The sequence below is a fragment of the Haliaeetus leucocephalus genome, unplaced genomic scaffold (genome assembly GCF_000737465.1).
Source record: "Haliaeetus leucocephalus isolate CR32 unplaced genomic scaffold, Haliaeetus_leucocephalus-4.0 Scaffold395, whole genome shotgun sequence".
In the NCBI taxonomy this organism is placed as follows: domain Eukaryota; kingdom Metazoa; phylum Chordata; class Aves; order Accipitriformes; family Accipitridae; genus Haliaeetus; species Haliaeetus leucocephalus.
Genome location: NW_010972831.1, coordinates 5,153,460 through 5,181,457, shown reverse-complemented (window position 1 = coordinate 5,181,457; position 27,998 = coordinate 5,153,460). Strand labels below are relative to the sequence as shown.

Genomic DNA, 27,998 nt, shown 5'->3' with positions numbered 1-27,998 from the left:
CCGCGCTCCGGAACGGTGTCCCTGGGGGTGGCCTGGGGGCAGCGGCCGCCCCGGAGCCGAGCGGGTTCACCGGGCCGGTGCCGCGGGCCCGGCTCTCCGCTTCGGCCCGGACCGGGGCTGCGCCGGGCTAGTCAGCCGCCCCCACCCGCGCCCCCGGCCGGTACAGTGTGTGTCTCGTTTCCCCCAGTGTCGTTGGGAGAGAGGAGGTCTCCGAGCCCGGCAGGGAGCCATGGCCGCGGTGGTGGCCAAACGCGAAGGGCCGCAGTTCATCAGCGAAGCGGCGGTGCGGGGGAACGCCGCCATCCTGGACTATTGCAGGACGTCTGTGTCGGCCCTGTCGGGTGCCACGGCGGGGATTCTCGGCCTGACCGGCCTGCACGGCTTCATCTTCTACTTCCTGGCTTCCGTCCTCCTCTCCGTGCTCTTGGTCTTAAAAGCTGGACGGCGATGGAACAAGTACTTTAAATCCCGGAGGCCGCTTTTCACGGGGGGGCTTATAGGAGGGCTTTTCACGTATGTCCTGTTCTGGACTTTCCTGTACGGCATGGTTCACGTCTACTAAAACGACTAGGAGCCGCAGTAGCTGCAGTGGTTTTTAATGAAGCAGAAAGACTGTTGCCAAAAGTCATCTACACAACTAGGCCAGCTTACCTTTTAAACCGTTGTTCATCGCTTGTCGGTAAATTATGTCCAAGTACAAATGAATCAGTAGTACTGTTCTAATTAAACTGAATGTGAAACACCACTTGGATGCCTCCCAGGAATATTTGTTTGGTGGTGAAGGAATAACTTCTGTCCCTAATTGCAGGCACAACTATGGGTTTTGGTTAACGTAGTCCCTTGTATCCTTTGTGTTTTGGGTAAGACACACCAATTGCAATCCCTTCTAGGTTTGCTGCCTGTCCCTACACGCAAATACCAATGAAAGCAGTGTGTAGCACAGCCCTCTTAAAAAATAATCCACTGGCACAAGGAAATACTGCACAGTAGCATGTAATTAAGTGTACGTGAAGGTTTGGTACAGAAATGTAATTGAGTTGCTAGTGCAAATGTTATTTCCACAATTGCTATATGTACACGCTATCAATAAATGACATTGTCACAGATACTCTTCACTGGCATGTACAAGAGTCGCTAAGTAATGCTCTCCCAAGTCAAACACTTGCTTCTTTTTAGTACAGTTGTGTCCAACGAAACACGACCAAGTAAGTGCAACGTCCTGTTACCTGCCGGCTCACTCTGTGCTGAACACAGGTGTAAGCCTGCTAGCATTTTCTGTAATTGAGCAGCGCAGTGTTGTGGTTCTGTATGTCCCTGGCAGGAACAGAAGGGAAAATTTGGTCACCTGCTGTACAGGTAATATCTTTGCTATAGACCTGCTTGCGCAAACTTAGTGTTTAATTAACTTGCTTAGCGTAAGTATGTATCACAAAGAGATGGCAGTGTGTGCAACCTAAAAAACACACTGTACAGAAGAGTCTTGGAGAGCATTGCCCTAAAGTGACAAATTTTATTGCTGTATGTTAAATACAAGGAGGAAAAAAAAATAATCAAAGAAACAAGCTCCTGAGAAGGAATCTGGTTATGTTTTATCAACAGCAATGGTTGTGGGAATTGTGTTAAACAGAGGGTATAAAAATGGGAAATATCCTAGGGACTTTTGAGGGCCTGAAGCCCCTGAAAACTTAAATTCAGGAAATCGCTTTGGTCACCTAACAAGAAGATGTTGTTTTGTCAAGTGGAAACATTGGTTTCAGTAGAGCACAGTCAGCTTTATGTGTTACAATGAGCTACTTGGTCTCCGTGAGTTGTGCCTTAGCCTGATGATGCCACATGTGGGGTTCACCATGTGTTTCACCATCTAGAAATTATTCAAACAGAATTAAGCTCTGACAGTCAGGAGCCTGTGCTGTTGTATTGGCGTGGTAGTTCTAATGGGCCTGACTAGTGCAGCCTGTCAGTTATACACACGTTAACTCATGGTTGCCTGGAGGAGAGACTTCTGGCATGAATAGGCAGCTTTGGATGTGATTATAGCATCAGAGGTACACAGCTTATCCTAAATTATTTTAAGTCCACTGTGTAATTCTATTCTAGCTAAATGTTTGACTTGATAATTACTTGCATCTGAACAGAAGCAGAGGGAGTGGACTAGACTGGGTGGGGTTTGCTATTGGTGACTGGATTTGGAGTTTGCCGCTGCTAACAGAGGTGAGTTTTAATTTAGAGCCAACCTGTACCACCTGAAAGAAGTTAAAGCAGAGGTGAGCGCAGCTTGCCTTTTCCATTTGTGTGTAACACGCGATCACAGCAGCTCTCTGTACCACCGCCCTCTCTACAGCTGTCCTAGCAGTACATAAGGATGCTGCAGCAGGAGTCCTTTAAATCTCAATACTCAAAGAGTGCACAGAAACACACAGTCTTTAGCATGATGACTCCTGATCAATGATGACCTGGTGGCATTTACAGAACACTGATCAGATTGTACCAAGCCACACTGTGGAAGCTTTAAATGAGGCAGGAATATTTATTCACCTACTGTCTTCAGGGGCTGGTGGGTCGGTTCCTGACAGCTCAAGCAAACACAAACTTTAAACAGTGATATTCCATGAGCACTCTTCTGAGATTAGTTACATCCCCACATGATCATAAATTCACAAAATGGGCTGCAGTGAGCCTTAGTTCTCTGTTGAGAAACAAAGAAGCACTTGTATTTCTTGGAAGTTACCAGAGTGTTGAAGTAGTGGACATCTGTCTGCTACATTTTCCTCCTGTTGGTGTATTTGGAAGAACCCAGCAAAGTCCGTTTCACCTGACAGAGCCCCCCCACACACCTCTTTTCAGTCTCTGCAGTACAGCTCAGGGTACTACAAAAACCGGCAGAAGCGTTAAGTCAGATCTCTCCCCACCGCGAGCCATGGGTAAGCAATGCAGAAAGGACAGTCCTGAGCAAATGACACCAGCCACTGAACAAAGGAGGGAGAACCTAAGAACATCCCTGTGCAGATATTCCCAGTGCCACGTTGCTTTCCAGTGCGCTAACCCCCTTTCTCCACCCCCCCACTATGAACCACAAAACCATCTATCCCTGCCTTGCCTCAAAATACTCCTCTGCCTGCTGTTACCTGTTCCGTGCTCTGAAATGTCGGTTCTCTGGGCCAACTACAAACGGAGATGGTGGGTAGCAGTGAGGTAGCTGGGACCCAGCCGTGGCTGAACTGATTCCCCGTTCAGAGCTGCGCAGGACCTTCTCCTGCTGTTCCTGAGACGAGCAGAGCACCTTGTTGCGGCTGTTGCGAAGGCTTTTCCTGGATGAGCACCGTTTCTGGCCCTAATGCTTACTCACACACTGCAGTAAGAGTAATTGCCCCCACTGTGACACAGGCCCAGTCAGCACGGGCGTTGTAGGATAACAAGTCCCTTTCCCTCAGGCTCAGAGAGCTGCTGAAATGCTGCATTTCATTGCACTTCCCGACAAGAGCAGTCCTGCTGCTTTACATCTAACACAAGCGAGAGTTGGAAGCGGTGGCTGCAAGCCAGTCGAGCAGGAGACGAGTTGAATCAGGGCCTCAGCCCTCCTCAAAGTGCCAGTGGTGTTTCACATCACTGCTCTTTTGCACATGGAAGCAAAGCACAGCCACGGGATAACACTGGCTACTGACGTAGGTACAGATATATTTATCAACAGATACTAAAACTTTTGTTTGGTGCCTTCTTTTTCCTTTTATAAAAATCCTTTTATAAATCCATAACGATGACACACTGTTGCAAGCTCAGGATACCAGAGAACATCTCAGGGTAAGAAGGGTGTTCTTTAAAGGACTTTTTTTTTCCCTCTGGAAATCCCAATAATAGACAGTAGACCTGATCTGGGGTGTCTCCACCTCCCAGTCTGGGTGTGATTTCACACCTGCGTGGTTTTCCTGGAACATGAGTCCAGCTGGCAGACCCATCGCTGTGCCTAGAGCCCACCGAGCTGGTCAGGGCTCTGATTCCCATTCAGCGTAGGGCTAGATAATGATTTCCTGGAACTGGACCTGAGGAAACAAGCAAAAGTGACAGACAAGGCAAGCAGGCTATTTTTGTTTCAGAAAGCAGTGTGGGCAAGAGGTTCCCAGCCAGGCCTGTCACACCTTACCACAAAGGCTGTCACCTTCCGTACAGCTAAAGCCCCAGTTCTCAATTTCATGAGGCTCTGGAGCTCTTGGAGCTGCCCCAATTCCCTCCTCACTCATTATGGACCGACAGTGCAAGGCCATTTATAGTCCATCCATGACACAGCACCTTCCTTTGCTCCCCAGATAACTGCAGCAATGAATTGCAGAGGGAGGGAGTAACAGCTAAACTCATTTGGAGGAATATATTTTCCTGGAATTCGCCTTTGTTTGCCATTAATGGTTACTGTGTTCCCATATCTCCTTCTATTTCTATTAGTCATAACAATAAAGCCATTATGTTTAAACACAAAAGCCAAGCCCACTTACTTTACTTCCTCATATTTTTTGCCTCGATAGAAATTACTCTTTTTAATCAGATACAGCAGCACCAGGTCACAAAAGAAAGCTCCCTGCAAAGAGAAAGAACTTGTGTTTCATCTTGAGAGTAGAAGAGGAAGTGTTCTAATCTAATTAGCAATGAGCATGGAAGAAGAATAACTTGTGGGAGCTGTATTTTCCTTCATACACCATGTAATTTTAGGGGCATTTAGACTACAAGGTATGTTAACAAATGCCTTTAAGACAGGAGACAGACATGCACCTGACTGAGCAGAGTAGCAAAAACTCTGCTGGAGAAAATATAAACCAACCGTCCCATTTTATCCTCATACCACCTAAATGAGGGATCTATGTTACTTTAAGAAAATACATTCACTTACCGCTCCCATGAGAGCAAGCCCCGAACCGATATTGATAATGGTGGGAATGATGTTAAATTTCCCTGCCTAAAAGAAAAAAGGTCATGAAGTACTTGGTGAAAGAACGACCCAAGAAACAAATTTAAGGGTGCGGTGTTACACAGGGGAAGCTACTAGTGCCTGTGGGTGTGTTTTGTTAGTAACAAGCAGGCACGACCATGGAAGATTTGCAGTGAACAATCTTGGAGGCTAAAGGTCTGTGTGTGTCTCAGATCCAATTGTCCATGGCTGCGTTTCTGAGCTTGCGTCACCCCTGGATTAGTTTTTCTTTTTTCTGCCGTGTGTATGCATGGAAAGCAAGACTCTGGGGCATATTTCCTTCTGTCAGACTTTACAGGAGCCTGGTTTTAGGTAAAAGAGATGCAGACTCATCTGCACTCTAGGTCATCTCCTTTCTTATGTAGGGTTAGCTCCACATGGATGAATGGCAAGAGCCCTTTCCTATGACAAGCCAGAGAGGCTGTTCTCATCCCAGAGCTGCCTTCCCACTGAGAAACGTCCCCCACCTTTTTCTCTCCGGGCTCTGAAATATTCTGGCCTGGGACCTCACCTTGCCATTCACCATCACATCAAAGCGGATTCCATACGCTTTAATGAGCGTCCGGTAGTCGACCCCCTCAGCATCCCGGTAATATTTGGCAAACCTGGAATACAATGATGCTGATTTTAACTCCATCATCTGCACCCTGCCCCACACAAGAACCCATCTGAGTTCACCTATCTCTTCAAACAGATCTATTCCTCTATCAAAAACAGCTTTAGCTTGCCATGAGCACGAGTCCCTCCCTCCCCTCCTCTGCAAAGCAGTGTGCTTGGCTGGAGCAGTGCCTGGCATGGCCGGGTACTGCTTCACTGCCAACCTCCAACACCTGCGAGTCAAACCAGCTCAGCCCAACCGCGGTACTGCATCGTATTCTCCTCTTTACTTACCTGAAGTTGTACCCAGAAGAGATGGACTTTTCTGCAAACTTGTTATCCAGCCGGCTAAAAGAATAGTGAGGATTACATTCAGAAGGGGCTTTATCAAGATCACAGTTCCATTCAATCTGAATTCCTATCACACCACCCTTAACGAAAGAGAGAGACAGTGTGAGTTTTTTAAGCTTAGTTCAATTAATGTGTCTTCAAATTTGTCAGATCCTTGGGCAAGTTTTCCCCAGGGACAAGAATAGCTGCACTTCTGGTCACAGATGTGAGCACACACACTTCTGGATGGGCTCAGTTCATGCTTATGATATTAATCACATTACTCTACACACAACCCTAGCTTTCTCTGTGCTGGTATCCTAGGAAGATTCTCATCCCAGGACACTGATTTTATTAATTTAAGTGGCTGTAACACACTTCAGTAGAGAAGAGGGTCTTTTATGCAGGGATGAGGTTCACAAGTGCAGAAGCCTGCACAAAGCCTGCACTCTTCTCACCCTGTGCTTCCCGGGATGCCTCAGACTGGCTCCATCTCCCCCCCTGGGCTACACACACTGGGTCGCAGCCTTCTTTGGCGCTGGAGCCCCATGACTCCATGCAGAAACGCGTCCGTTTCCCACAGGGGAAGCCTCCTGGGGCATTCTCTGAGCAGAGGAGCCCCACTGGCGTTCCAGAGTTCTGGGTTTAAACTGATGGTGTAGTAATGTTGAAATTAAACAAAGAAACCCTGCTGGCAGAGCAGCGGTTTGGGTAGCCCTGAATAACAGATAACTGACCCGACCCCCTCTTCCAGAGGACCTACATTGCCCTTCCTCTCATTCCCTGGGGACAGGATAAATGGGACCAGCGTGATTTTGAGACCCAGCATCTCTCCACTGCACCCTGGACAGGAGGCAGATCCCAGCTCACCAGTGGCTCTCGTCATGGCCACCCAGTGAGTGGTACGGCCAGCTGGGAAGCCACACGAGCCCGAGGGGCACTCCTACCTCCGAGGCCATTTCCTGGAAGTCGCTCCCAGCCCATCGGACAATGTTCCCCAGGAGGAAGATGGGGCAGTAGGGATGCTCCGTGCTGTAGCGGCAGGTCTTCAGGTAGGACTCATTGTCGGTTGCCAGCACATTCATCCTGCACGTAGGGAAGAGGGAAATCCAACTTGTCTCCCTCTCTGCTTGCCTGCACAAGCCTATGCCACCAAGACTGCAGAGACAAGAGACTTTTCCAACACCCCTCATGCACAACAGAAATGGCACCTTGCCACCAGTCTTGTCACCCTGCGAGCCTCTCCACTGCTGGCCCAGGGAAAGCAGGCTGCCCCTACAAAAATGACCTCCAGGCCAGGCAGGGACTAGGCCAGCTGAATCTGGGCTCAAGAAAGGACTCGCGTGGAACAGGTTGCCAGAGTGCTCCACGGCCACCTGGTTTTCTCAAGGAAGGGAAAAAATAAAGGTGCTAGAAATGTCTAGCTGAGCCTGGGAGAATAGCAAGAACACATTCCGTTCTACACTTCTTCATTTTGTTCATATTGTAGCAGCAAATGCAAACAAATATTTTTAAATTTGCATTTTCACAGCTTTGTCCAGGCACCTTCATTTTTATGGAAGAGGAGGAACATCTGGGAGCCAAAGCAGCTCAGGAACCTCACTACGCACTGGCTGGCAGACAGATCCATCTGACTTAGAGCTCTGGTGCACCCCATGCTGTAGGAGCCATCACAGACCTCATCTGGTGAAGGACAGCCTTATCCCGGTTGCTCTCTAGAAGCTCCAAGCCCTCACTATTTCCTTGTTCCTGCACAGCCTGAAGCCAAAGGCTTCTCCCTGCACCTTAGAAGAGGGAATATCAGCCTCCCCACCCCAACCCTCAGGCAGGAGAAGGACAGTGGAGCAAACCGAGGTTATTGGTTCTGTGATGGAGAAGACAGAGGGATCTCCGAGCACCTGCACTCACTTGGAGAACTTAAACTTGGGGAAGCGGATCGAGTTCTTGATGTAAACAGTGAAGTTTTCTGCACTGGCGAGAAGTGGTTTCCTGGAAGAGAAGGGTTTGTTATCTGTTTTACATCTGCACCCTGCCCACATGCTAAAACTTGAATTGCCATTTTAGAAACAGGTAGGTTTCATCCCATGGTGCTAGACCAGCCATGCCACTTTCCCCACACTGCCAGCAAGGAGTTGGTGAGGAGCGTGCAGGCTGAGGGAAGCCCTGAGAGCTGCAAACTGCCCTGGGACAGCCAGTGAGCTAAGGAGGGGGGAGCAGAGGGCTGGTCCTGCCGGGGGGCCATGCAGAGCTCCCTCCTGCACTGCAACAGCCAGCATTCAAGCAAGCATCCAAGCAGAGAGAGCCCAGAAACCGCCCTGAGTGACACAGAAGCCAAGCAGCTCAAGCTTGGAAACAGCATAAGATGGCCACGTACTTGGGCTTGGATCTTTTCTCCACTGGGCACCAGGCCAGTATCTCACAAGTCCCTCCGATGCTGTCCCTGTCTTTCGAACAACGGCCAGTCTTAACCCCTGCAGCACAGACATCACAGAAAAGGTCACGCAGAGCAGCCACCTCCTCTCTTTGCCTACAGGGCACACAAAAATCAGGTGGTTTTCACTGCTACCCTAAGCCCTCCTCCCTGCTGTGAAGGGGCCTCTCAGCTGGAACAACCACTCTTGTTGCTCCTCTGAGCAGCCCAGGGTGCTCTGGCCCAGCCACCACAGAGCCGTAAGCAAGGCAGCAATCTTAATAGAAGACAGTAAAGAAAAGAAAGTCCTTGCCACTCTGTAATTGGAGATTTCTGGGGTTGTAACCAGGCTGATGCCTCTGAAGGAACATGACTCTACCAGACACAGCCCAGGAGGAGGGACCCTTGCCTTACCATTGCCAGCCACCACTGCTTCCCCTGCCAGGCAGTCCCCATCCTTGTAACACAGGGCATCGGGAATGCTGCCACTCTGCAAAGTGGAAGAGGACAGAAGTGAGACCTGTGACAGGACACAAGACTCAAAGGGGTAAGAAAGTGCTGCTGATCTGGGGTGAATTCTCTATAGGATGGTGAACACTAAAATCGTGCAGCTGAAGTGGTAACTGTAGGTCACGCAAATAGCTCAACAGCATCACGCCACCGGCAATGCCATGGTTCAGCTGTGACATCGTGCTTTGGGGCTCTGCTCAACCTGGAGAGGGACAGGCTGTGGAAAAACCCAGACATCACCCAGCACTTGCCAAAACCAGGCAGGAGGCCACAGTACTTCACCTTAAGAGATAATCCTACCTTTGATTTAAGCTACAAGCTCTCCGAGCCCCAAATTACCCTTCCTTCTCTGGGCTGCATGCCGGGTTAATGCAGCCACTAGAGGACAGCCGCGTCCTGAACAAGCAAGCTGTGCTCTCAACCTTGGCTACCTCTTTGCTTGTGATATGGAAAAATTAATCTCTGCTACATGGAGACAACACTGCCTGGACGGTCAGCGTCCTCCTCCCCCAGGCTCCAGCCCATTCTGAACCACGTCTCCACAGAGGACATTTCAACATGACCCAGAAAGACCTCATGCCTCTGGCCTGTAAGGCACGTTCTGGAAGGTACTAAGCACCCTTCCACATCCTGAAGGTAACGAAAGCCTGAATGTTCAGCTCTTCCCAGGATGGGGCTCTTAGAAAGTCTCCTCTACCTGTAACTAGACTGAGTCACCTCCAAGTTGTTTTTCTATGGCCTTTTCTGACTCCGAGCAATGACTGCTCTGGTCTCATCTCCAGCTGGGCAGATGTCCAACACCTTCAACTAAGGTCAGCAAGACTCTACATGATCAGTGCCTCTAGAAACTACGATAGCTGAACCTCCCAGGTTTGCAGTAACCAGTTCGATTTTCCCAACTGAGATATTACACTACAGAAAAAAAAACATTCGCCTTTCATCCTTCCTGCGTTCGTTGCTCCCCAGATGTCGTCTGCCAGTTCTTACCCCCAGTTTTGTAGGGGTCTGGGGGCCAAGGGGCTCAGTTCTTCCTACCTCAGGACATGTGGCTTGCCTCTGGTTTGGGGTCACAATCAGATTCGTCATGACAAAGAAGACGTTTTCACCCTAGAATAAACAAAGTAAGGCAGGAAGAGTTAGAAAAACTGTTTTACTCTTTAAGTACCTGTTACAAGGAGGATGCAGTTCTCTGCAGAACAGTAACACCTCCCTCTCTCCTGATGCTTTTCAGGCTGAGATACAACAGCACCCTTTGTCTGGATATTTGTTTGGATGAGGTCGGCGAGTCTCTATGGCTTAAGGCGTTCTGCTTCAGAGGCTGCATTAATTTGGTGAGCAGGACAGCTGAGCCTTGCCTCGCTGGCTGCTCGGCAAGCACTTGTCCTCCTTTTCCATAAGGACAGAGTGCCTGATCAGGGATCAAAGGCCCTGTCCCATTGCAGAGCCGTGGGTGTTTGTTCTCAGCCAGGCTGCCCCAGCTGTGCTGTTACAAGCCTGAGCTCACAGAGCAAGGCAGCAGGGCACAGCGCAGGAGCAGAGTTAGTGCAACACTCTGGACATGTGATAAAAACACAGAACTTCTAGCATGGCTGTAATAGAGAGAATACAGATCCCTTTATCAAGCCATTGGGATGCCTGAGACATGCAAGGAGAGACTTGACTGCATTTTCATCCCCCAAATCCTTATTTCTGGCAGCGTTGTGTTTCCTCTGTATTTAGGCAAAGCCACAATATGCACAGCTGACTCCTGTCCTGGAGCCTTCCTGTCTTTGCACATTTACAGCCTCTATTTGGTCCCTTCCCCACATTCAGCAAAAAGTTAAAACAGTTAACTTTTCCCCTTAACAACCAACCACCAAAGGAAACCACAGGAAAAAACAAGCCTGAAGACAGTTGTACAGTCAGCAAGAGGGGAGAGAAAGCAGCTTACCACAGCACTGCAGATGGAGGCTGGTTGGCCACTCAGAAGTGAAATGAATGCCGAAATAAACCATGTGCTTCTACCATTTCTGCTCCATACTGTGCACACGTGGGGAAGGGAGGAGGGTCAACACCAGGTGGCAGCTACAGAAACATGGGTTCTCTCCTGACAGCCCCCGGCACTGGGGAGCCTGTCCCTCGTCATGCCGAGGGGACACACATAACCATCAGAGCCAGCCTATGGTCCTGGCGTGAGGCAGGGCAGCCCCGAGCATCTCAGATGAAAAACCCTCACCCACGACCAGAACCAGCAGTGTGTCAAGCCCTGCCACCCATAACTGGTGGCTTGTGTAAGCGAGCACCTGCTGATAAAACACCTCATCAGGAGCAAACTCTGGACCCCCAACCCCGCAAGGCTGCTCTGAACCACAACAGGGAACAAGACTTTTCTGCAAACCTGTCAGACAACAAGCCCAAGAAAGCTACAAGTGAAGGATTTACCAGGTGAATCCCTGCTCTACATTAAGCTTAACCCCAAAGTGGCACTGGTTCACCCTGTCTAAAGGCCCTCAGGGATGAATTTCAGTAAGCTGAGTGCATGCTGTTTATTCCAGAGTCTCTCAGAAAACTCCTTCCAACACACAGGCCTGCCTGTTGCACATAGAAATCAGAGATCTCAGGTTTCCATTCATGAGAGCAGAACTCAGCGCTCTCACACTCACCTGGCTCGCTCTCCTTCCCTCACTGTGCTTTGCGTGGGGTGGGTTTACCCCACATCCCACCAGTGCTTTGGGACACAGGTATGTCTGTCCTCAGCAGGAGGGACACGTTGGTCAGCAGCTGCGCTTGTGGGGTCAGGAGAGCTGCCCACTGCTCTGTGGAGGAGATGGGGTTTCTCCCAGCCCTCACTGCCTCCCACTCTGCTACCTGGATCTCTCCAGTACAAACCAGCCCACCCAGATCCAGCAGGACAGCGAGGGACTCTCCCTCCAAAGTGAAATGAGAGATCATGCAGCAGTTAGCAGATGCAGGTCACTTAATGCGCTGGTAGCAGGCATTCAGACACTCCTAAAAACCCATCCAGGACACATCTCACAGGTGACCCAAGACATTCAGCAGACAAACATTAATCAGCACATGGAACAGGAAAGCTTGTGAGATGTCTATGTTTGCACTCACAGCCCGCAGAGGTTGCTGAGTTTCACTGTGAGCCCAGGGTCTAACATCACTGGGGTTGCTGGAGGCTGACGTATGCTGGGGCAGACTGCAGTAATGTTGGATTCAATATTGTAGCCTGACTCCACAGTCATGTTTGCCTTCATGATGCCATAGCCCAGACATCTGCGCTGCAGAGTACACCAGCCCAGAGGCAGAGCTGGCTATCTTTACTCAGCACACCACACTACAACGCCTCCCAATAAGCCAACACGCAGTAACAAGACCATTGAGTCACAGGAGAAACATCTGACGAGTTAAAATACTGGTCAGCATCACCATTTCATTTCTGGATGTGCACACCAGCCACCTTCTAAGCATCCCAGGGCTTGACACAGCTTGAACAAGAGGCACCACAAGCATGCTGCCTGGCCTTCCTGCTGCACAGCAAATGTCACTCTGAAACTGAGGCTTTGCATTGAAATTGGTGGAGGTACAAAGCACAGATCCATAGGCCTGAGTAAACGTGGGCTGCAGCAGCAGGAAGGTGAAGTTTTATTCTTATGTACAGACAAGTAAACTGTTCAGTTTATAGCTTTCTTCCCCCTGTCTGCACAGCACCCCGATCTTCCCCTCATACCTTTCCATGCACATGGTGGACGCTAGCAGGGAAAGCACAAACAGCCCTGGCAAGCACAGATGGGCAACTTCCAACGTGGTGCCTGGCCACATCTGCTGCCATCTTTTCCCCTTAAGCATCAGCTATGCATCTCACTTCGTCCAAGTCAAGGAAGCAGCAAGGCAGGTTTAGCCAGAGACATTTCAAGCAACCCTCATCACTCAAATTGCACCACATTTTCTTTCCATCTCCCACCTGCTCTGGGCTGCCCCATGCATGCCTGCTCTAGCCCAGGAATGGAGGCAAGCAGACGCTTTGCTCAGCTGAGCAGACCCACTGAAGTCCAAGCGACTTCTGCTTGCAAAGTTCTGCTTGCCAAGTATCACAGACCTTTGTGAGAGAGACAAGACTGCTTTGATATTTGCTGGAAAGACCTAAGAGAAGCATAGCGTTGCTTTCTTGTAGGCCACCTCCTGCTTATTCACAGGAAAGACCTGGATACATCATTTCAGCCTTTCCACCAGCAACCACGCTGGAAAATGTCTTTCTAGCTGAATGGCAGACAATAGCAGTGGGGTGATGCCGACCTGTGGAGGGATGACGTAGTCTGCAACATCCCACAGCCTCTCCCCCAGCTCCGAAGTGTTGGTGAAAGCTACTCCTTTCAGCTTGGTGATGACAGAGCTCTGGAGGGATGTGTCTGTGTCCTGATAGCCTTTCTTGACAACAAACACCCACCTGCAAAGAAAACAGCAGGCAGCAGCATTAGCAAGTGGGGTCAGGGAACAAGTAAGCCAGAGAAGATTTACACCAAGGCCAAACACTGTTCAAGGGCAAACCAAAACATGCCAATGGCACCAAACCCTGTGCAAGCACCACTACAAATTTAGAATAAACTCTTTGGCACAAGCTGTGCGTATCTACAGCACTGGAGGAAAAGTCAGGACCAAGACCTCACATGCAGCAAAAGGTGTAGTAACTTGTCACAGGGTAAAAAAACAAAGCCTCCCACCTCCCTGTCCTGTGCTACACTCAGCAACCTCCACGGAAGGAGGGGAAGGCAGGGCTCTGTCTTCCTCAAGATGAAAAATAACATAAGCTTTTGCAAGTTGCGGTGAAGAGTGTGGTTTGTTTCACAATACATGACTCACTCCCATTTTAGCAGCCTGCCATTAGGCTACCAGTCCAGCAACAGATCATGGCTGGAGACCTGCAATTCCAGCAGGTGAACTGCGTATCACTAACAGAAATATGTAGGGAATATTCTCAGCTGGATACAGGATCTTTTGTAAGCCAGCGTGATGGGAACAACCTGACTGTACCCTGGCCTTTGCACTGGGCTTCAGGCTTCTCACTAGCACACGTGGAAGAGCTGCTGCCTCGCTAAGCACTCCAGGAAAAGGTTTTGCCTACTTCTTCCCACTGGAAGCAGCAAGAGCTCCATATCATAGGGTGAAAACTTCTTTGGGTTAAATGAAATGCCTCCAGCTTCTCCACAATACTGCCAAAGTCACCTGCCAAGACAACAAATCACCCAGACCCCTGAAGAAGGTAAGGGTGCCAGGGCAGGTTCTGGGAGAGGGACGCAGGCTGCATTTGCTGGCATGGCTCCCCTTTGCAGCGCACTGACCTGGAGTGCACTACTGCATGCAGAAAGGGAAAGCAGCCATCTCTGGGGCTGAGCAGCACTGACATATGCTGCCCTTCACCTGCTACTTGTGACAAACCTGAATAATAACATTCTCCACCCCTGTGAAGTCTCCTACTTTCCTGTTTTCCCCGAGAACCCTGTTCTTCCCTCCCAGGAGGGCTCAAAAGCAGACCCTTACAGTTTTCACAGTGAATCAGGGAAGAAATGGCAGCTACATGCAAGAAAGGATCCAGAGGCGTTGATGATCACGACCCCCGAGCCAGCCCCTGAACAGGTATGGGTACGTAATCAAGCCGTCAGACATCAGACTAACGCTAACCACCTCTGCGATACACTACGAGCCCCCAGCCACAAAGGAGTCACTGCAGGCACCATCAGTGACAGTGCCAAAGGTTTGCAGAAGGCAGTAACTGCCCAGGGAAGAGAAAAGCCTGTATGGCACAGACAGTGTCTGAACACTCACGGTCACTGGACACGCTACATCCCTCTTGGACAGAGGATGTGTCCTCGGCAATGTTATCTACAGGATTCCTCCTTTAGCAGCTAATACATGCCAGACTGCTGAGACTTCATCTCTGCCCTACTAACTAAAGCAGGCTCTGGAACTGTACACCTTTCTATAAATAAAGCCAGCATGTAAAAATTACTCTGCTATATTTAATCAGTGAAAACACGAGGTGTGAGAAAGGTGAAGGGACTCATAAGCACAGACAGTGAGGGTAAAGACCTATGAATCACTTTCTGCAAAGCCTCAGAAACTCAGGAAGCAATGGCAGAGGCATCACATAGGCGAGAGAATTCCAGGTCCGAGACTGCAAGCTGCAAGGAGTATTGCTGCATTTGTTACATGTCAGTGTGACCAGCTTCTTGCAGAACTGGGCCTTTTCCGAGAGGTGCTCTAGCTATCTCCATGCCAACTCGCCCTGCTCTGAAATAAACGCAAGGCAGCCGACTCACGCTGCCTTCAACCTCCACAATCCTGGCTGCTGCAGCCCACTCCAGCAAAGAAATCTGCCACTTTGTGCTTGGTTCCCTCCCATTTAGACTTGAGCATGTCACACCGTCATGCAGACAACCCAGGTTTGTCCCAAGGTTCAGCAACCACAGCCATAAATGCCATTGTTTCTAATGAGTCAGGTGTTAAGGTTTGGCACCATTCCCACCGAATACAGAAATAAAGGCGTAAATAATGCAGTACAAAGCCATAGTGCCATTTGATCTATTTTTAACCTAATGTTAATCTGGAAGGTAGAGCTGAATCTAGCGATCCCTAGCAGGCAAAAAATCAGATACAATCTATTAGACATTAAAAAAAATCCAGCTGTATAAACAAGCATAACTATCTGCATTAAAATCATAAGGCATAGCAAGCTGTCACTGTATGCAGAGTATCCTACATTAATCTTCATCACACCACAGCAAGCGAACGCAACCGCAGCAGTATGTGAAATGCAGGCCGATTCTTACCCCACCAGGTAAGCCAGGATGGAGAGCTGCACCACTCGATAGAGAATCCCCACCTTCTTGTTCTTTGCAATGACGTATTTCTCCGTTTTATAATCAAAAAGCGATAGAAATAAACCCTTCCAAGCCACCTGCCCCATGCTCCTGGCTCGCTCTGTACCGGTGGCTGGAGCAGGCAGCAGCGTTTGCAGCTCGCATTATCCACACGTGCTCTGCATGGAAACCTGACACACCAACCCCTTCAGAGCGAAAGGCTCATCTCCTCCCTCCTGTCAGCTGCTCGCCGGCAGCAGCTCTCGGGTCAGAAACCAGCAGCTGCACTAACACGAGATCCTTCCTTAGCTGCTTTCCGGGTAATGCATCCTCTGGGGAAGCCCCCGTCTCAGTTTTGCCCCCAGGCTTCATTCTCTCCCCCCCATCACAAAATGTTCATAATGAAACATGTTATAGCAGGAAGTCACATTACAGCTTCCAAGGTGACAGAGCTATAGTCTCTCACTGTCAAGTATTAAAGCCTTTCTTCAGCTTCTACATGATGGCAAAGCACCTGGTTAAATTTTTAATTTCTTAAGCGTTTACATGAGCAATGAGAACTTGGGTCCTTACCAGTCATCCAAAATAAATACCTGCCCGGCTGCTACATCCTCCCACCAAAAACCCAGCTTAAGAAACTAATAAATAAATTCTGCATGTGGTTAAGGGATCAATCACCATCACATCTCACTAAAATGTACAGTAGAGTGCTGAGCTAGGCAAACATACAGAACATAGCATCTGATAAAATACCAAAGGGAGAGGAATAGTTTAACCGTCACTGAGATAAGAGTTGTTTATTAACCAGTACTGTAAGAAGTGACTCCCAGTCTAACAGAGGCACGTGCATATACAAGGACATGAAATGACCGTTACTTTAACCAAGAAGGGTGGACACCGTCTTGGGGCTAAAGGGGGAACAGAATGAGCTCTGAGGTGGAAAATGACGTAAGCCAGGACCTTCCAGCAGCCTGGCTAAAAGAGCTAATGTACCTCATCAAGAGGAGATCCAGCAGCAAGCTGGGATCCAAACTGAAGCGTGCTCTTTCTGGGAGGATCCCATAGTTGTGCACTGATGGGAGGACGGGATGTGGACTGCCCATAGGCTGAATCTATTAGAGAGAGTCTAATCAGACACATGAAGTGGTGTATCAGGCATAAAGTGCAGGGTTTACGGCATTCACGCATGAGCACCCAATTAACTCACACGTGAGCACCCAATTAGCTCACGGGGCTCTGTCAGGACCGGGAAGGCTCCTGAGATTACAGAGTATGCAACTGTGATACATGCTTGAACACAGGTCAAGAGAGTGGGTCACACTATGGAGGCAGCAGGCAGCACAGCGAGATAATCTGCTCCAGCACACACATCTCTGCCCTACACAACTCTCTTCCCAGGCAGAATGATTCTCAAGACCTCAGGTTTTATGAAAATTTTATCCTTCATCCTCCTTAAATTCCGTATCAAATTTAAACAGATGCATCAGATTTTTAATGAATATGTGACAAGGTAGCTCCAAATCACAAGAGACTCACAAACAGCGTAATAACGAACGAAACACTATCCTCAAAATACCTCATTTCATCCCTCGCCCCACAGCCATCCCTAGAGTTTCCTTCTGCAGAGCGAAAAAAAACCCCTTTCTCCAGTAACTGCAAAACTAGAACAGAAATCTGCCTGTGGCCTCCTTTTAACCTGGCAGCTGCTGCACTCCCCAGCTCCAGCCCCACGGCTGGCGATCGCTTCTGCGCGTGGCTTTTTCACGAGGGGCTCCTGGGATGACGGGCAGGCTGCCGAGGGAGCGAGCCCCCCGCTCCCGTGCGCCCCCCGTCCGCTCACCCCTGGGGCCCAAGAGGTGGGAAAGGCCACCCCAGCCCCTCTGGCTCGGGGGTAGCCCCAACCCTGCTCCCAAATTTTGCAGCCACCCTTCAGCCTCAAGCACAAGCAAAGGGCTGGGTCTTGCTCATTTCTCCCACTGCCCGTGACCCCTCCTTTCCCTATCTGCACACCCCACACGGGCAGACCCTCTTTATCTCACAAAACATGTTGGCTGCTCCCCAAGCCCCACCTGGAGCCCTCTTTCTCATGGTTTCTCTCTCCCTCAAACAGTATTTGGCCATTGCACCCACCCCTCCTTACCAGATGCCTACAGACCACATTGTCACTAGTTCCAGTCTTAAAGATCCTCTGTGTGAAAGCCTGAAGCACAACTAAAAATATCTTAAAACATATAAGAACCAAAGGAGACAAACCCCTCCAAGAAAACGCAGTCCTGCAGGGAAGAAGGAGACCACAGCGGTCCGTGAAGCCAGAAACAAGTAAGGAAGAAAGGTCGGCTCAGCCTATCTTCCCTTGCCACTGCCCGGACCCCAGAGCCAAGTAGTTAGTGCTGGGGCACAGGGAGACTGACCCAGCAGCTCCAGGAACCAGAGCTGTATGGAGGCAGGAGCATCCTAAAGGAGCCACCACTTGATCTTCTGCCCAATCTGCTCCTAGATGAGACGCTTTGCAAGCACAAGCTGCTGGGTGACAGCATTTCTGATCACGGGTCTGGTCCCAGAAGAACACCATCTGGTTGCCCTGGCCCTGCTGGAACTGCTCCAGGGACAGGACTAAACAGCAAGTATATCCCACGTCTCAGGACTGCCTCTACCATTGCTCCTGCTACACTAAAGACACCCAGGTTCATGGACAAATGAAGTATCAGCAGAGACAAGTCAGCCCTTGGTGGTGTCTAGAGACCTCCCCACTCCATCCCCATCTTCCTCATCTGTCTGGGTGACTGCACAGGCTGAAATCAGACCAAGAAACTGGCTAGCAATTAAACAGTGCATTACCTCCTGGCCTGGTTTTACTTAATGGCACAGACACAGGTCTGCTATGAATTTTTGTAATTATTTTCTAGGTCAATTAATGCGAGAAAGGATTTACATAGGCTAGAAAAAATGTTCCTTAGAGTGATAAGTGTTCCTGCTATAGTTGTGACCTGAAGATGTCAACCAGGTTTGATCACTAAAATAAAAAAAAGGATGTAAAACTGATACTTTTCTTGGTTTTTTAGAGCCATCAAGTAGAAGCACAGTTGCAACAGTTGTTTTTGAATAAAAAGCTTCAATTTGTATCAAATGTACTGCAGAATATTCTGAATAGTGCTCAGCACAGGCTAGATTTGTGCTGAAAACACTGTTGCTGGCATGCTCTTACAGATACTGTTCTTATCATCTTCTAGTTTTCACAGCCTTACTTTTTTTTCTTGCCTGTGAATCAAGATTACTGGTGTGTTCCTCAAAGTATCTGTGGGTTGTTCAAACATAAGCAGTTTCATTCCCGGGGGGAAGTAAATAATCTAACAAAATCTAATCATCATAAGTTAAAGAAAAAAAACCCAGTAGTATCTCAGTCCTTCTCAAGGGACTGAGGCCGGATCTCTTCTGCAAGGTATCTCCCTTCTCGAGTCCAACATTTTTAATTTCCCATGGAAAAAAACAGTTCTGCTCCTTTCCCATGAGGGCTATTTGCTCAGTCTGGAAATTCTCACAGGGAGGACTTCTCCTCCAGTAGCAAAACTCTCCCTTTTTTTATTCCCAACATTCCACCTATACTTAATTCCTCATACTGCTCATGGTGATTGCCTTCTCATTATTCACCCGTAGTCATAGGGTACACATCCCTCTCTGCCCAGACTGCTCCTCTTCTACATTTCCCTCCACTTGTCAGTAGCATTTTTGGTGTTAAGCTGCCCCAGAGCTGAACTCAGCCCAGTCAGGAGCCTGTAAATGCCACGTAAAGGGACTGTGGAAACTAAACTTTAGACCTCTGCCCTGACACAGCACCATTTGAAACACAGTGAAGTCACATCTGTCTCTCTATGGTATTGTAGCACAGAAACATTTCAACATCAGCCCCAAAAATGTCTTTAAATTGCACCCAAAAGAGACCACACGTTTTCTGGGCAATGGCAGAGAGCCCTGGCCAGTACAGACGTGATTCACGAGTGACTGCTGGAGGTGCCTGTTTTAGGCACTTGTCTTGTTCGCTTCCAGTTCCAAACAAACACCCCCAGGCATTAATTCTCTCAGTGATTGCCACTCCGCCCTTTACCGAGTTATCAAGTACAACAGAAAACATTGGCTCCCAAACGCATGACGGCTGACTCATAAGATGCTGAGACATTTCTGAAGCACTGGAAATGCTCCTGCAGCAAATGCCTGAGTGATGCAGATGCATCATCCTTTAGAAATAGGTGCCAGACCAGCTACTGAAATAGAAAGGAGACAAGGATCAGGGGATGTAAATAGGAGATAAACTATTTTGGCAAGGGAATGAACAGCGGAAAAGGCAGAGGTCAGCTCCCTCCATTAGTGGTTTTTTCTCATAGTGTCATACTTGTAGGACAACATCTAAAAAAAAAAAAACTGAGGGGAAGAGTTGAACAGGTTGGAAGAGGAAGCTGCTTTTAAACCACAGCTCATGCACACGGAAACACATGGAAATCAGTAACATCAAGCATAAGCTGCTTTCTGAAGATGATGTGTTTAGATGCAAGAACAAAGAAACGTGTATGCAGCCTGCAGTGAAAAATGCTCCATTCAGCTTCTATTTTAATCCCCGCTGTGACTTTGCGGTGTAAATAAGAAGTAGGTTGCCACTTGCCAATGAAAAATTGACAAAAATCAGCCTCAGTATTTGTCCTCCTAACTAGTGCCACTGCACACCCAGCCACAATGGAGAAGGAAATCTTTCTTTCAGGAGCTATTAGAAAAACATCCAAATTTTTTTTCACCTAGAAAGGGAATCTGTGCAAAGAGTCTTTCTGCCATTATCCACAGCACCATCCAAACCTCTCTGTAGGAGTAAGAAATGGAAGTGTGCTGAAGTTCCAGAATATATTCTCTCTTTGATTCAGCTCATCTTTTCCAGGAGGGCCATTTTCAGCCTTTGAATGCGTTCCAGGTTTCTCCCCCAAGTCTTGACTCTCCTATAGTGTGCAGGAGGTCTTGTTATCATTAGCCGGAGTGTTTATCCACTCCTCTCCCCCAATCCAAGAAGTGAAAGTGCTTGAGGAAGAGGGCCAGAGAGGAAAGAAAAATACTGCACGTCTAATGAAACTAATCCATCATGCCCTGTTCTGTGAGAGAGCTGGCAGTGAATCAGATAACAGAAATTAAATAAAAATGCACATAAAACATTGCTAAGAGATTGAGTGCAACGATAGCTGGAACAGCAGCATTATGCAGTGCTGTATTGCAATGTTTTCACCTTCTAAAGTCAGCCAATAAAAGCATCATTGGGGAATAAGAGGAGAATGTTAAATCAAAGCCTGAAAGCTGAACAGTTTTAATAAAATGTGTATTCACATTAACCACTGACTTAAAGGTGAAACCCTGCTCTTGAATATACCTGACAGATCAAGTTTTTACTTCTTTGCCAACGTGTATCGTTCCTGACCTGGAAAGACATGAAACTGGTCCTGGCTTGATAGCTCCGTCAGAGCTTACCTTGCTTGCTGCAAATGCTGAAGAGACACCTTCATCCCCCTCCTTCACCTTCATCACATAAACAGCTGGAAAGTCTAGACCGAGGCCTCTGCCCTGCCCTTTCCTCCCTGGAATTACCAACTGGTAACTTTTTCCAGCCATGGGAAAACATACATGCTACTCAGACTTGACTCCCAGAGGAAAAGGTTTTACGAGCAACACCTGACCTTGCCTTAGCTCTGCAGGCTGGTGATGCTCTAGGCCAGTTACGTGTTACCACTGGCAAGAGGCTGATGTGTCCCAGCTGTGCTGCACAGACATGCTGGACTTGGTTTAGCCAAGCTGGCAGAGTCTCGGAGCAACCTGCTTGCAGCAGCGCAGCTCCATTCCAGCTCATTCATCCTGTTATAACAAGAGACAGGAAATTTCTCTTTTAAGCTGCAATCCAATTAGCCTCCAAATAAAGCTGCCCCAACAGGCTCTCAAGCCCAGCAAAGCACTTCATGGCTCCTATCTGATGCTCTTACGTCAGCACCCTGCACTTAATAATGGAGAACTACTTACGCCCTTTTCCTGATAAGCTTTCCTGAGCAGCCGACTTCCACTTCACTTTCTCCTGCTAACCACCAGGCCACCGCACTCCCACAGTTCAACACACGAACCTGTCAGCTTCTGAACACGCTGAGGGAATTATAACCCAGGGCTTGCGAATATTCCTGGCATATGAGAAAGACATAAGCAGCTGGTATCACCCCTGATTAAAATAGCATCGCAAAACGCATCCTGTCCTCCCCTTCAAGGATACAGTTAAAAAGCTATCTCAGATACATCAGCTCTTGTCCGTCACCAGTCACCACCCACCTTCACACCTCCTACTCCTTGGTCAAATCACCGCAAAAATAGCCAAAATCTATCAGACTAAGCTCACCTACCAGAAGCTAATGCCCAAACCTGGAGTGATGGAGCCAAGCCAGGACTCTGAGCTAAGACAGCTGATGGGGACGGATGATCAGCACCAATGGGTACAGAACAAACATCTGTTCTTGCTCTCCTGAGCTACTAGCAGCACTGAGAGTCATCTCTCCCCAACAGAGCAAGACAAAGGTAGAATAACAAGTCCCTCCAGCCTAATGAGCACTGTTGGGAGAACAGACCTGAATGTAAAAGAGTTTAGGACACAATCCATACTAGTCTGTATTTCCTACTCAAGAGCAGAGAGACCCTCCCTCCTCCCTCTTCTCACCCCAAGAAACTGCGGGTCTGCAGACACTCTTGCCACCTTTGCGTGATGCACAAAGATCATGAATGACCCCTACAGCTCAGAGGCCTCTAGGGTGTCTGTGGCAGCTTCTCTGCCCATGACACCTGGACCCCAAACAGCCTGCCAACATGTTAGCCTGGCTGGGGTCAGATGTTTAATGACTCTGAACGAGCCATTTGCAAATCTTCTGTCATTCAGGGAGATGGCATAACTGTGCCACTGTCAGAGTGCAATAAAGTCAGGGCCACACAGCAAGACCACAAATGTTGACAAGGGTTTTGCACAGGGGATTTTATTCAAAATGCAGATTGCAAATAAATTTAGAAGCAGACACAGCAAGGATTCCATGGAAACAGCACAAAAACCCAGCTGTGGTTTGGATGACTGTGAGTCTTGGCAGTCTTGACTAATCCCTTAAGTGCCATCCAATTACTGCAAATGTGTTTGGCATCTACTACAGCAATTGCAAAGAATTAAATGGTCGGATGGCACTCATCGGAAATTACAAGTCACAGAACTCTGTAGTGCATTTAAGAAAAAAACATCTTAAAAGGAAAATAGTATCACCCATTGCAAGAGCTGACCTCCTTGAGAGCCATAAGGGACAACAAAAGGGATCCAAGTAATGAGGGAAACTTAATTCAGAGAAGAAACTAGAAAAAAAGGGGAGAAAGAGGGAGAATAACAAGATTGGCTGAAGGAGCTGGGTTTGTTTAGCCTTGAGAAGAGAAAACTCTCCTTGCAACTCCTTATTCTTAGTATAGCTTCTACAATTAACAGTCCTTCCCTTACGAAAGTAATCAGAAAACTACAAGCAGCTTTTCTGTGCCCAGACTTACCAAGTATGATCTGACTGTAGAGATCTCCAGGTGCTTCAGAACAGGAAGGACTTCCGTGTGAAATGGAGAAGGTCTGGGAGGGAGGATGGGCAGCAAGACCCCAGCTGCTGGTATATTGCAGTCCTTTCACTGACAGCTGTCCGCACCACTATCACTCACTGCAAGACCTGTCTAGAGCAGTGGAAAAAGCAGACAACACATTTCCCTCCCTTAAGAAAAGCCAACGTGCCCTGAAACTTAAAAATAAATTAGTTAAGTGAATAAAAAAGGAACCTTCAAAAAAGTGCCTTCCTTGTAAAGCCACCACCTCAGTCACTGCTGTGCACTACTGTGTCGACTGGAGCCACCCTCTTTCCTGAAGCTCTTCAAAGGGATTCTCTCTCTCAGCCCAGCATATTCTGCTTTCCATGTACTTAATTCCTCATAAAGGTCCTTCCACACAGGGACATGCAAAGAACAACTTGTAATGGCTCTGCCAAAATCCAGACTGAGTGATCAAGAGTAGCCTCAGAGACTTGCTATGCTACCTGGGAAAGTGTACAGCAAAATGCTCAAATCACCTTCAGCCAGCAAGTGCAATACACAGTCGAGCTTCTCTTGCAAGAATTTATTTTCAAAGAAGATTCAATTTAAAACACTACAAAAAAGAGGATTTATACAAAGGGGGGTGACAATAAAGCTATTCAGACCAGGCAAAGCACATTTCTTTCCAAATAGTACAGACCTGTTATGACAAAAAACCTGACACAGGTGGTTCTTTGGTTCAGACACACATTTCCTTTCTGAGCTCTCACCTAGGAAGTCTCATTTCCTCAATCCCTGGCACTTGTAAGCAGATTTGGAGTGACTCACTCTCTGTATGCAGCTCCAAGGAACTCTACAACCAGCTGGGGGGTGGAGGGAGAGAAAGAAATTCGAGCCAGAAGAATGGCGGCAGCTGCTGATTGATCTGGATGCCACTGCGATATCTCTGCACCTCTCTCTTGTACTGTTGGAAAGCACACAAGGACCCTATTATTACTCAAACAGTATCTTGCTGTGGTACCTCTTACTTTTGTCCTAAGCAGGCAGGCCAGTGTGCTTAGCACCTTTTAACTTCTGCCTGTTTGGCAGCCAAATTTAGAGCTAGGACATACCCAGGCTTCTACAGCCTGCAGGATGCCCATCCCATCAGGAAGCTGTTCCCTGCAATAGCCTTGAAGAGATGTATTAATAGCACTACCTGGGTACCAGACTGGAATTTTACAAGGAAACTTCAATGAAGGCCACATTAACTTTAGTTAATGCTTGTTAACTTTAGTTTTCCATCAGGCAGTATTGGTTAAGCCAAAGGAGACAGGAACCGTTTTGCCTTCCAAGGGTCTGAATGAAAAATCTTTGTTTAATCTACTGCTGTGTGTAAACACACATTAGATTTGTGGGGTTTACAGTTAGCCAAACACAACAGAAATAAAACAACTACACAATTAGGGACAGAGAAAGCCAACGAGAGGAAGAGTACCAAGTGTCTGTACTTGTTCTCGTTTGGAAACAGCAAACACCTGAGGGGACCCGAGACCATTTCATGGCTCAGGAAAGAAAACACCTGGCACTGGCTAAAGCCAGCCACTGGGCTCAGCTAGGCACTTCTTTCCCCAAACGCTGTAAACTGCAATTACTGATAATCTGCAGCTGCTAAAGTGAGATTGCTCATGATTCACACTACTTTCTGTCACACATGCACCAGGGAGGATGGCAACACTGCTGTGGTCAACACTGCAGCTCACTGCTTGGCTCTGCCCTCGATTCAGGTGTGATGAACCACGCTAACTTGGGGAAATATCTCCTGACATAGGAGGAGTCTGTCTGAACTGGCAATGAGGTCCATGATACAAGTTTTTATTTGTGACCAAATCAGCATTTGAAAGCAACTGAAAATGGAAAATCAGAAATAAGATTGTGAGGTACAAAAAACTAATTGCCACATACACACACTTCTGATTCCAAGAACCAGAGACATCAAGTGACATACTTTACTGTATTAAAATGCACAAATTTGTGTATATATATATACACGCACATATATATGTATATACATGTATATGCAAAATGCTTGTCTCTCCATTTTCATTAGCAATAGCAGGATGGGAAGTTTCCCCTAATCCATTTCTATTTCAATCTATTCTGAAGCTACTCAGTACTAAAATCAATTTAAGAATCACTCAGCATCCCAGCAACTAAGACTGCAATCCAATACATAAATCTAACAGGCTCCAAGATGAATTTTTCCTAACATATCTCCATTAAAGCAAAATTTCTCATGAGGAGTCCAGTTTATCAATACCAGGCAGTCCCTCTATGATATCAGTTTGAATTAAACAAGCAGGCAACTGGATTGCCCAAAAGAGCTGGGCCCTTATGGTCAAAACAGCAATCTGGGAGAGTCACAAGAACTGGAGTGCCATAACTCTACCAGGGAATAGAAATTATTTTGCATCTTAGCCAGACTTTGACACTGGCAAAGAGAGACTCTCTCTTCTTTCCAAAAAGACGGTGAAAGAATACAGAGTTTTCTGCTTTGGCCAGCTCGGTCTTCAGGAGGTATCTTCTTGCTCCATCATGGTTTTATAGTTTCTTTTGAAAAAGCCACACTGGGGAAAGAACGAAAAGAACTGATTAAGTCTTTGTGTATCCATTAATTTCTGCCTTTTCTTAAAACAATTTAAAATTAAAATTTCAAGTTTTTCCTTCTCAGGGTTGCAATAAGTGAATGAGTGAATGCAGGATGCAACCCAGGTATGAACTCTGGCAGAGCTGTAAGCCCGAAGGTCTACATTGTTCAAAACTCTTCAGAACATCTCTAAACACTTTGTAACATTCAAATATTCTACAAAGCACTTGAAAACAGGATTTAAAAGGTTATATTGCAATGCTCAGAATAGCTCAAAATGTGAGACTGAGGTTTTACAACAGTAAGCAGCAGATGTCCCTCAGTGCGCATTTGAATACATCGCTTTCATACTTAAGAGAAATCTTGAAAAAAGTTAAAACATCTAACAAAAAGATTTCTGGTTTGTTGTGTGTGCATTAATGATACCCACCTTCCAGAGGAGCAGAATAATGAACGCCAGCAAGAGAAGTCCACCAACACAGCTTCCTATGATAACAGGCAAGGGATAAAACACTTCGTCTTTCAGGAGGACAAGAGTAATCTGGAACAGAATCAAAGCCAAGTTAGCATATACTGAAGCCCAGTTATTTCTTCTTGGTTAGCTTTTAACTGAGAAAGCTATATAACTTGAGCTAGCGTTCAACCTTTCTAGAAACTATGCTAGATGCACCATCACCCTATCACTGCAGGTACTCTGCAATACAATATGAATTTTGGTTTTTTCACTGCAAGCCTAGTCAAGGGAGTTAAATTTACTGAGTCTTTTTTACCAGTTTACAGTGATTACAGTAATCACGAGTAACAATCTTTCAGATTAAAGAAAAGCATGTCTTTACTAGGGAAAGAGAAGGAATATTCACGTTGAAATCCTTGAGAGGACAGGAGGCCTCTGTGTTAGCCACAACTGCCAGATACATAGAGTTCAATATAGAACCCTAAAAACTTTTCTGATATGCACTAGCAAATATCCTCCCTCTGCTTTTATCCTATAGTCCAAACCTGATTTCACTAAATTCAATGGCAGAACAGATATTTGCTTCAAAAGGTCCAGATTTTAACTCTGGGAATTTGACTGGTTCTCTAGATTCAGCAAAAACGTCTGGATTTCCCACTTGTTCCTGCCCCAAGAAAAGGACCAAGCTGCCCACATGATGCTCTGATACCTCAGCATTATGATTCTCTTCTTTCAGCCCCAGATATAGTTCTCTGTTGAAGGTGATTTTTCCATGGACCAGCAGAACAGTTCTGCTTTTTAAGAACTATGGGAAAAGAAATATAAGGAACAAAATATCAGTTGCTTTGCAGTCTTTCCAGAAAAAAAAATGGATTGCAACAGCAAACCCTTATTCAGACTGTAAGAACCACCCTGTACAGTGCTGCCACCAAGCTGTGTCTTATATATATGTCTTTATATGTAACTATCACTCAGGAGAAATTGTCTGGAGTGATGAAAGCTTGCAGTACTGTAAGAGTCATTTCACAAGGAGCAATTTCTGAAGGAAGGAAGAAGACCGCAGCATCTCTTGTAAGTGCCAAGCGCCTCCTGGGAGACACTGGCATGAGCAAAACATCTCTCGTGCTCTGCAGGGTCAGAAAACAGCATCACACGTGGAAGAGCGACATCTCCACTGCGATGCAGAAGAAACCCTCACCCTGGGCCTCTGGCAGGTAACGGATTTTAGCGAACCACGGCAGGGGAGCGCGGTCTCTTGCGTATACCTGGTACGAGTTGTTCAAAGACAATTCTGCCGTCACGGTGATGTTGTCCCCGTCAGCGCGGACAGAGCAGCCCACGTACTGATACCGCACGTCCCGAACGCCCTGCAACGCAACGGAACGGCTCAGGCCCCGGCTAGCCACGGGTGTCCGCGGCCCCGTGGGTTTCTCCCCACGGCAGCAGCCGGTGCCAACACCGCTCACCTCTAATTCTGTACCGCCGGAATACTCCGGGAGATCCGGCACCGCTTCATCGCTGACCCCGCACTCGGTCGCCTCCTGAAACGGGACGTTGACAGCGGAGCGCTGCCACCGCGGCCCGACCCGCGCAAAAACCGCGTGGGGGGGCGGGGCGTGAGGGGGCGGGGGCGTGGCCTCACCGCCGTGCCCTCCCCTTCCCCGGGCGGGGCG

At 47.7% G+C, this 27,998-nt stretch overlaps 2 protein-coding genes across 6 annotated transcripts in view; one reads left to right on the top strand and one right to left on the bottom strand.

Annotated features, from left to right (window-relative positions):
- The window catches only part of EMC6 (ER membrane protein complex subunit 6), a 990-nt gene extending 249 nt beyond the window's left edge, over nt 1–741 (top strand). For both annotated transcript variants that reach the window (XM_010573717.1, XM_010573718.1), the window contains one exon: nt 188–741. In XM_010573717.1, the coding sequence (XP_010572019.1) occupies nt 230–562 (333 nt within the window). In that variant the 5' untranslated portion in view covers nt 188–229 and the 3' untranslated portion in view covers nt 563–741. The remainder of the gene's footprint in view (nt 1–187) is intronic.
- Nucleotides 742–3,021: 2,280 nt separating this feature from the next.
- Nucleotides 3,022–18,392, bottom strand: P2RX5 (purinergic receptor P2X, ligand-gated ion channel, 5). 4 transcript variants are annotated; one of them, XM_010573714.1, is made up of 13 exons: nt 16,935–18,392; nt 15,614–16,755; nt 13,083–13,233; nt 9,789–9,908; nt 8,706–8,781; nt 8,256–8,352; nt 7,790–7,870; nt 6,829–6,967; nt 5,846–5,982; nt 5,466–5,559; nt 4,877–4,942; nt 4,485–4,567; nt 3,022–4,037 (listed from the first exon to the last, which is right to left on the bottom strand). In XM_010573714.1, exons 2-13 carry the CDS (start codon nt 15,748–15,750, stop codon nt 3,962–3,964), a joined length of 1,257 nt encoding a protein of 418 aa, XP_010572016.1. In that variant the 5' UTR covers nt 15,751–16,755; nt 16,935–18,392; the 3' UTR covers nt 3,022–3,961. The 4 variants fall into 4 exon arrangements, with proteins under 4 accessions (XP_010572016.1, XP_010572015.1, XP_010572017.1 ...); XM_010573713.1 differs by having other exon boundaries at nt 15,614–18,392; XM_010573715.1 differs by having other exon boundaries at nt 9,837–9,908; nt 15,614–18,389.
- Between the last annotated feature and the right edge of the window lie 9,606 nt (nt 18,393–27,998).

What these genes read in the sequence shown, in the direction of transcription:
- P2RX5 (XM_010573713.1), bottom strand. Translation starts at nt 15,750, where the DNA reads ATGGGGCAGGTGGCTTGGAAGGGTTTATTTCTATCGCTTTTTGATTAT. An exon ending in CCCAAGTTTAAGTTCTCCAA is followed by an intron (nt 6,968 to 7,789) that starts GTGAGTGCAGGT and finishes CCCTACGTGCAG; the next exon opens with GATGAATGTGCTGGCAACCG. An exon ending in ATGTGATGGTGAATGGCAAG is followed by an intron (nt 4,943 to 5,465) that starts GTGAGGTCCCAG and finishes TTTTTCTTTTAG; the next exon opens with GCAGGGAAATTTAACATCAT.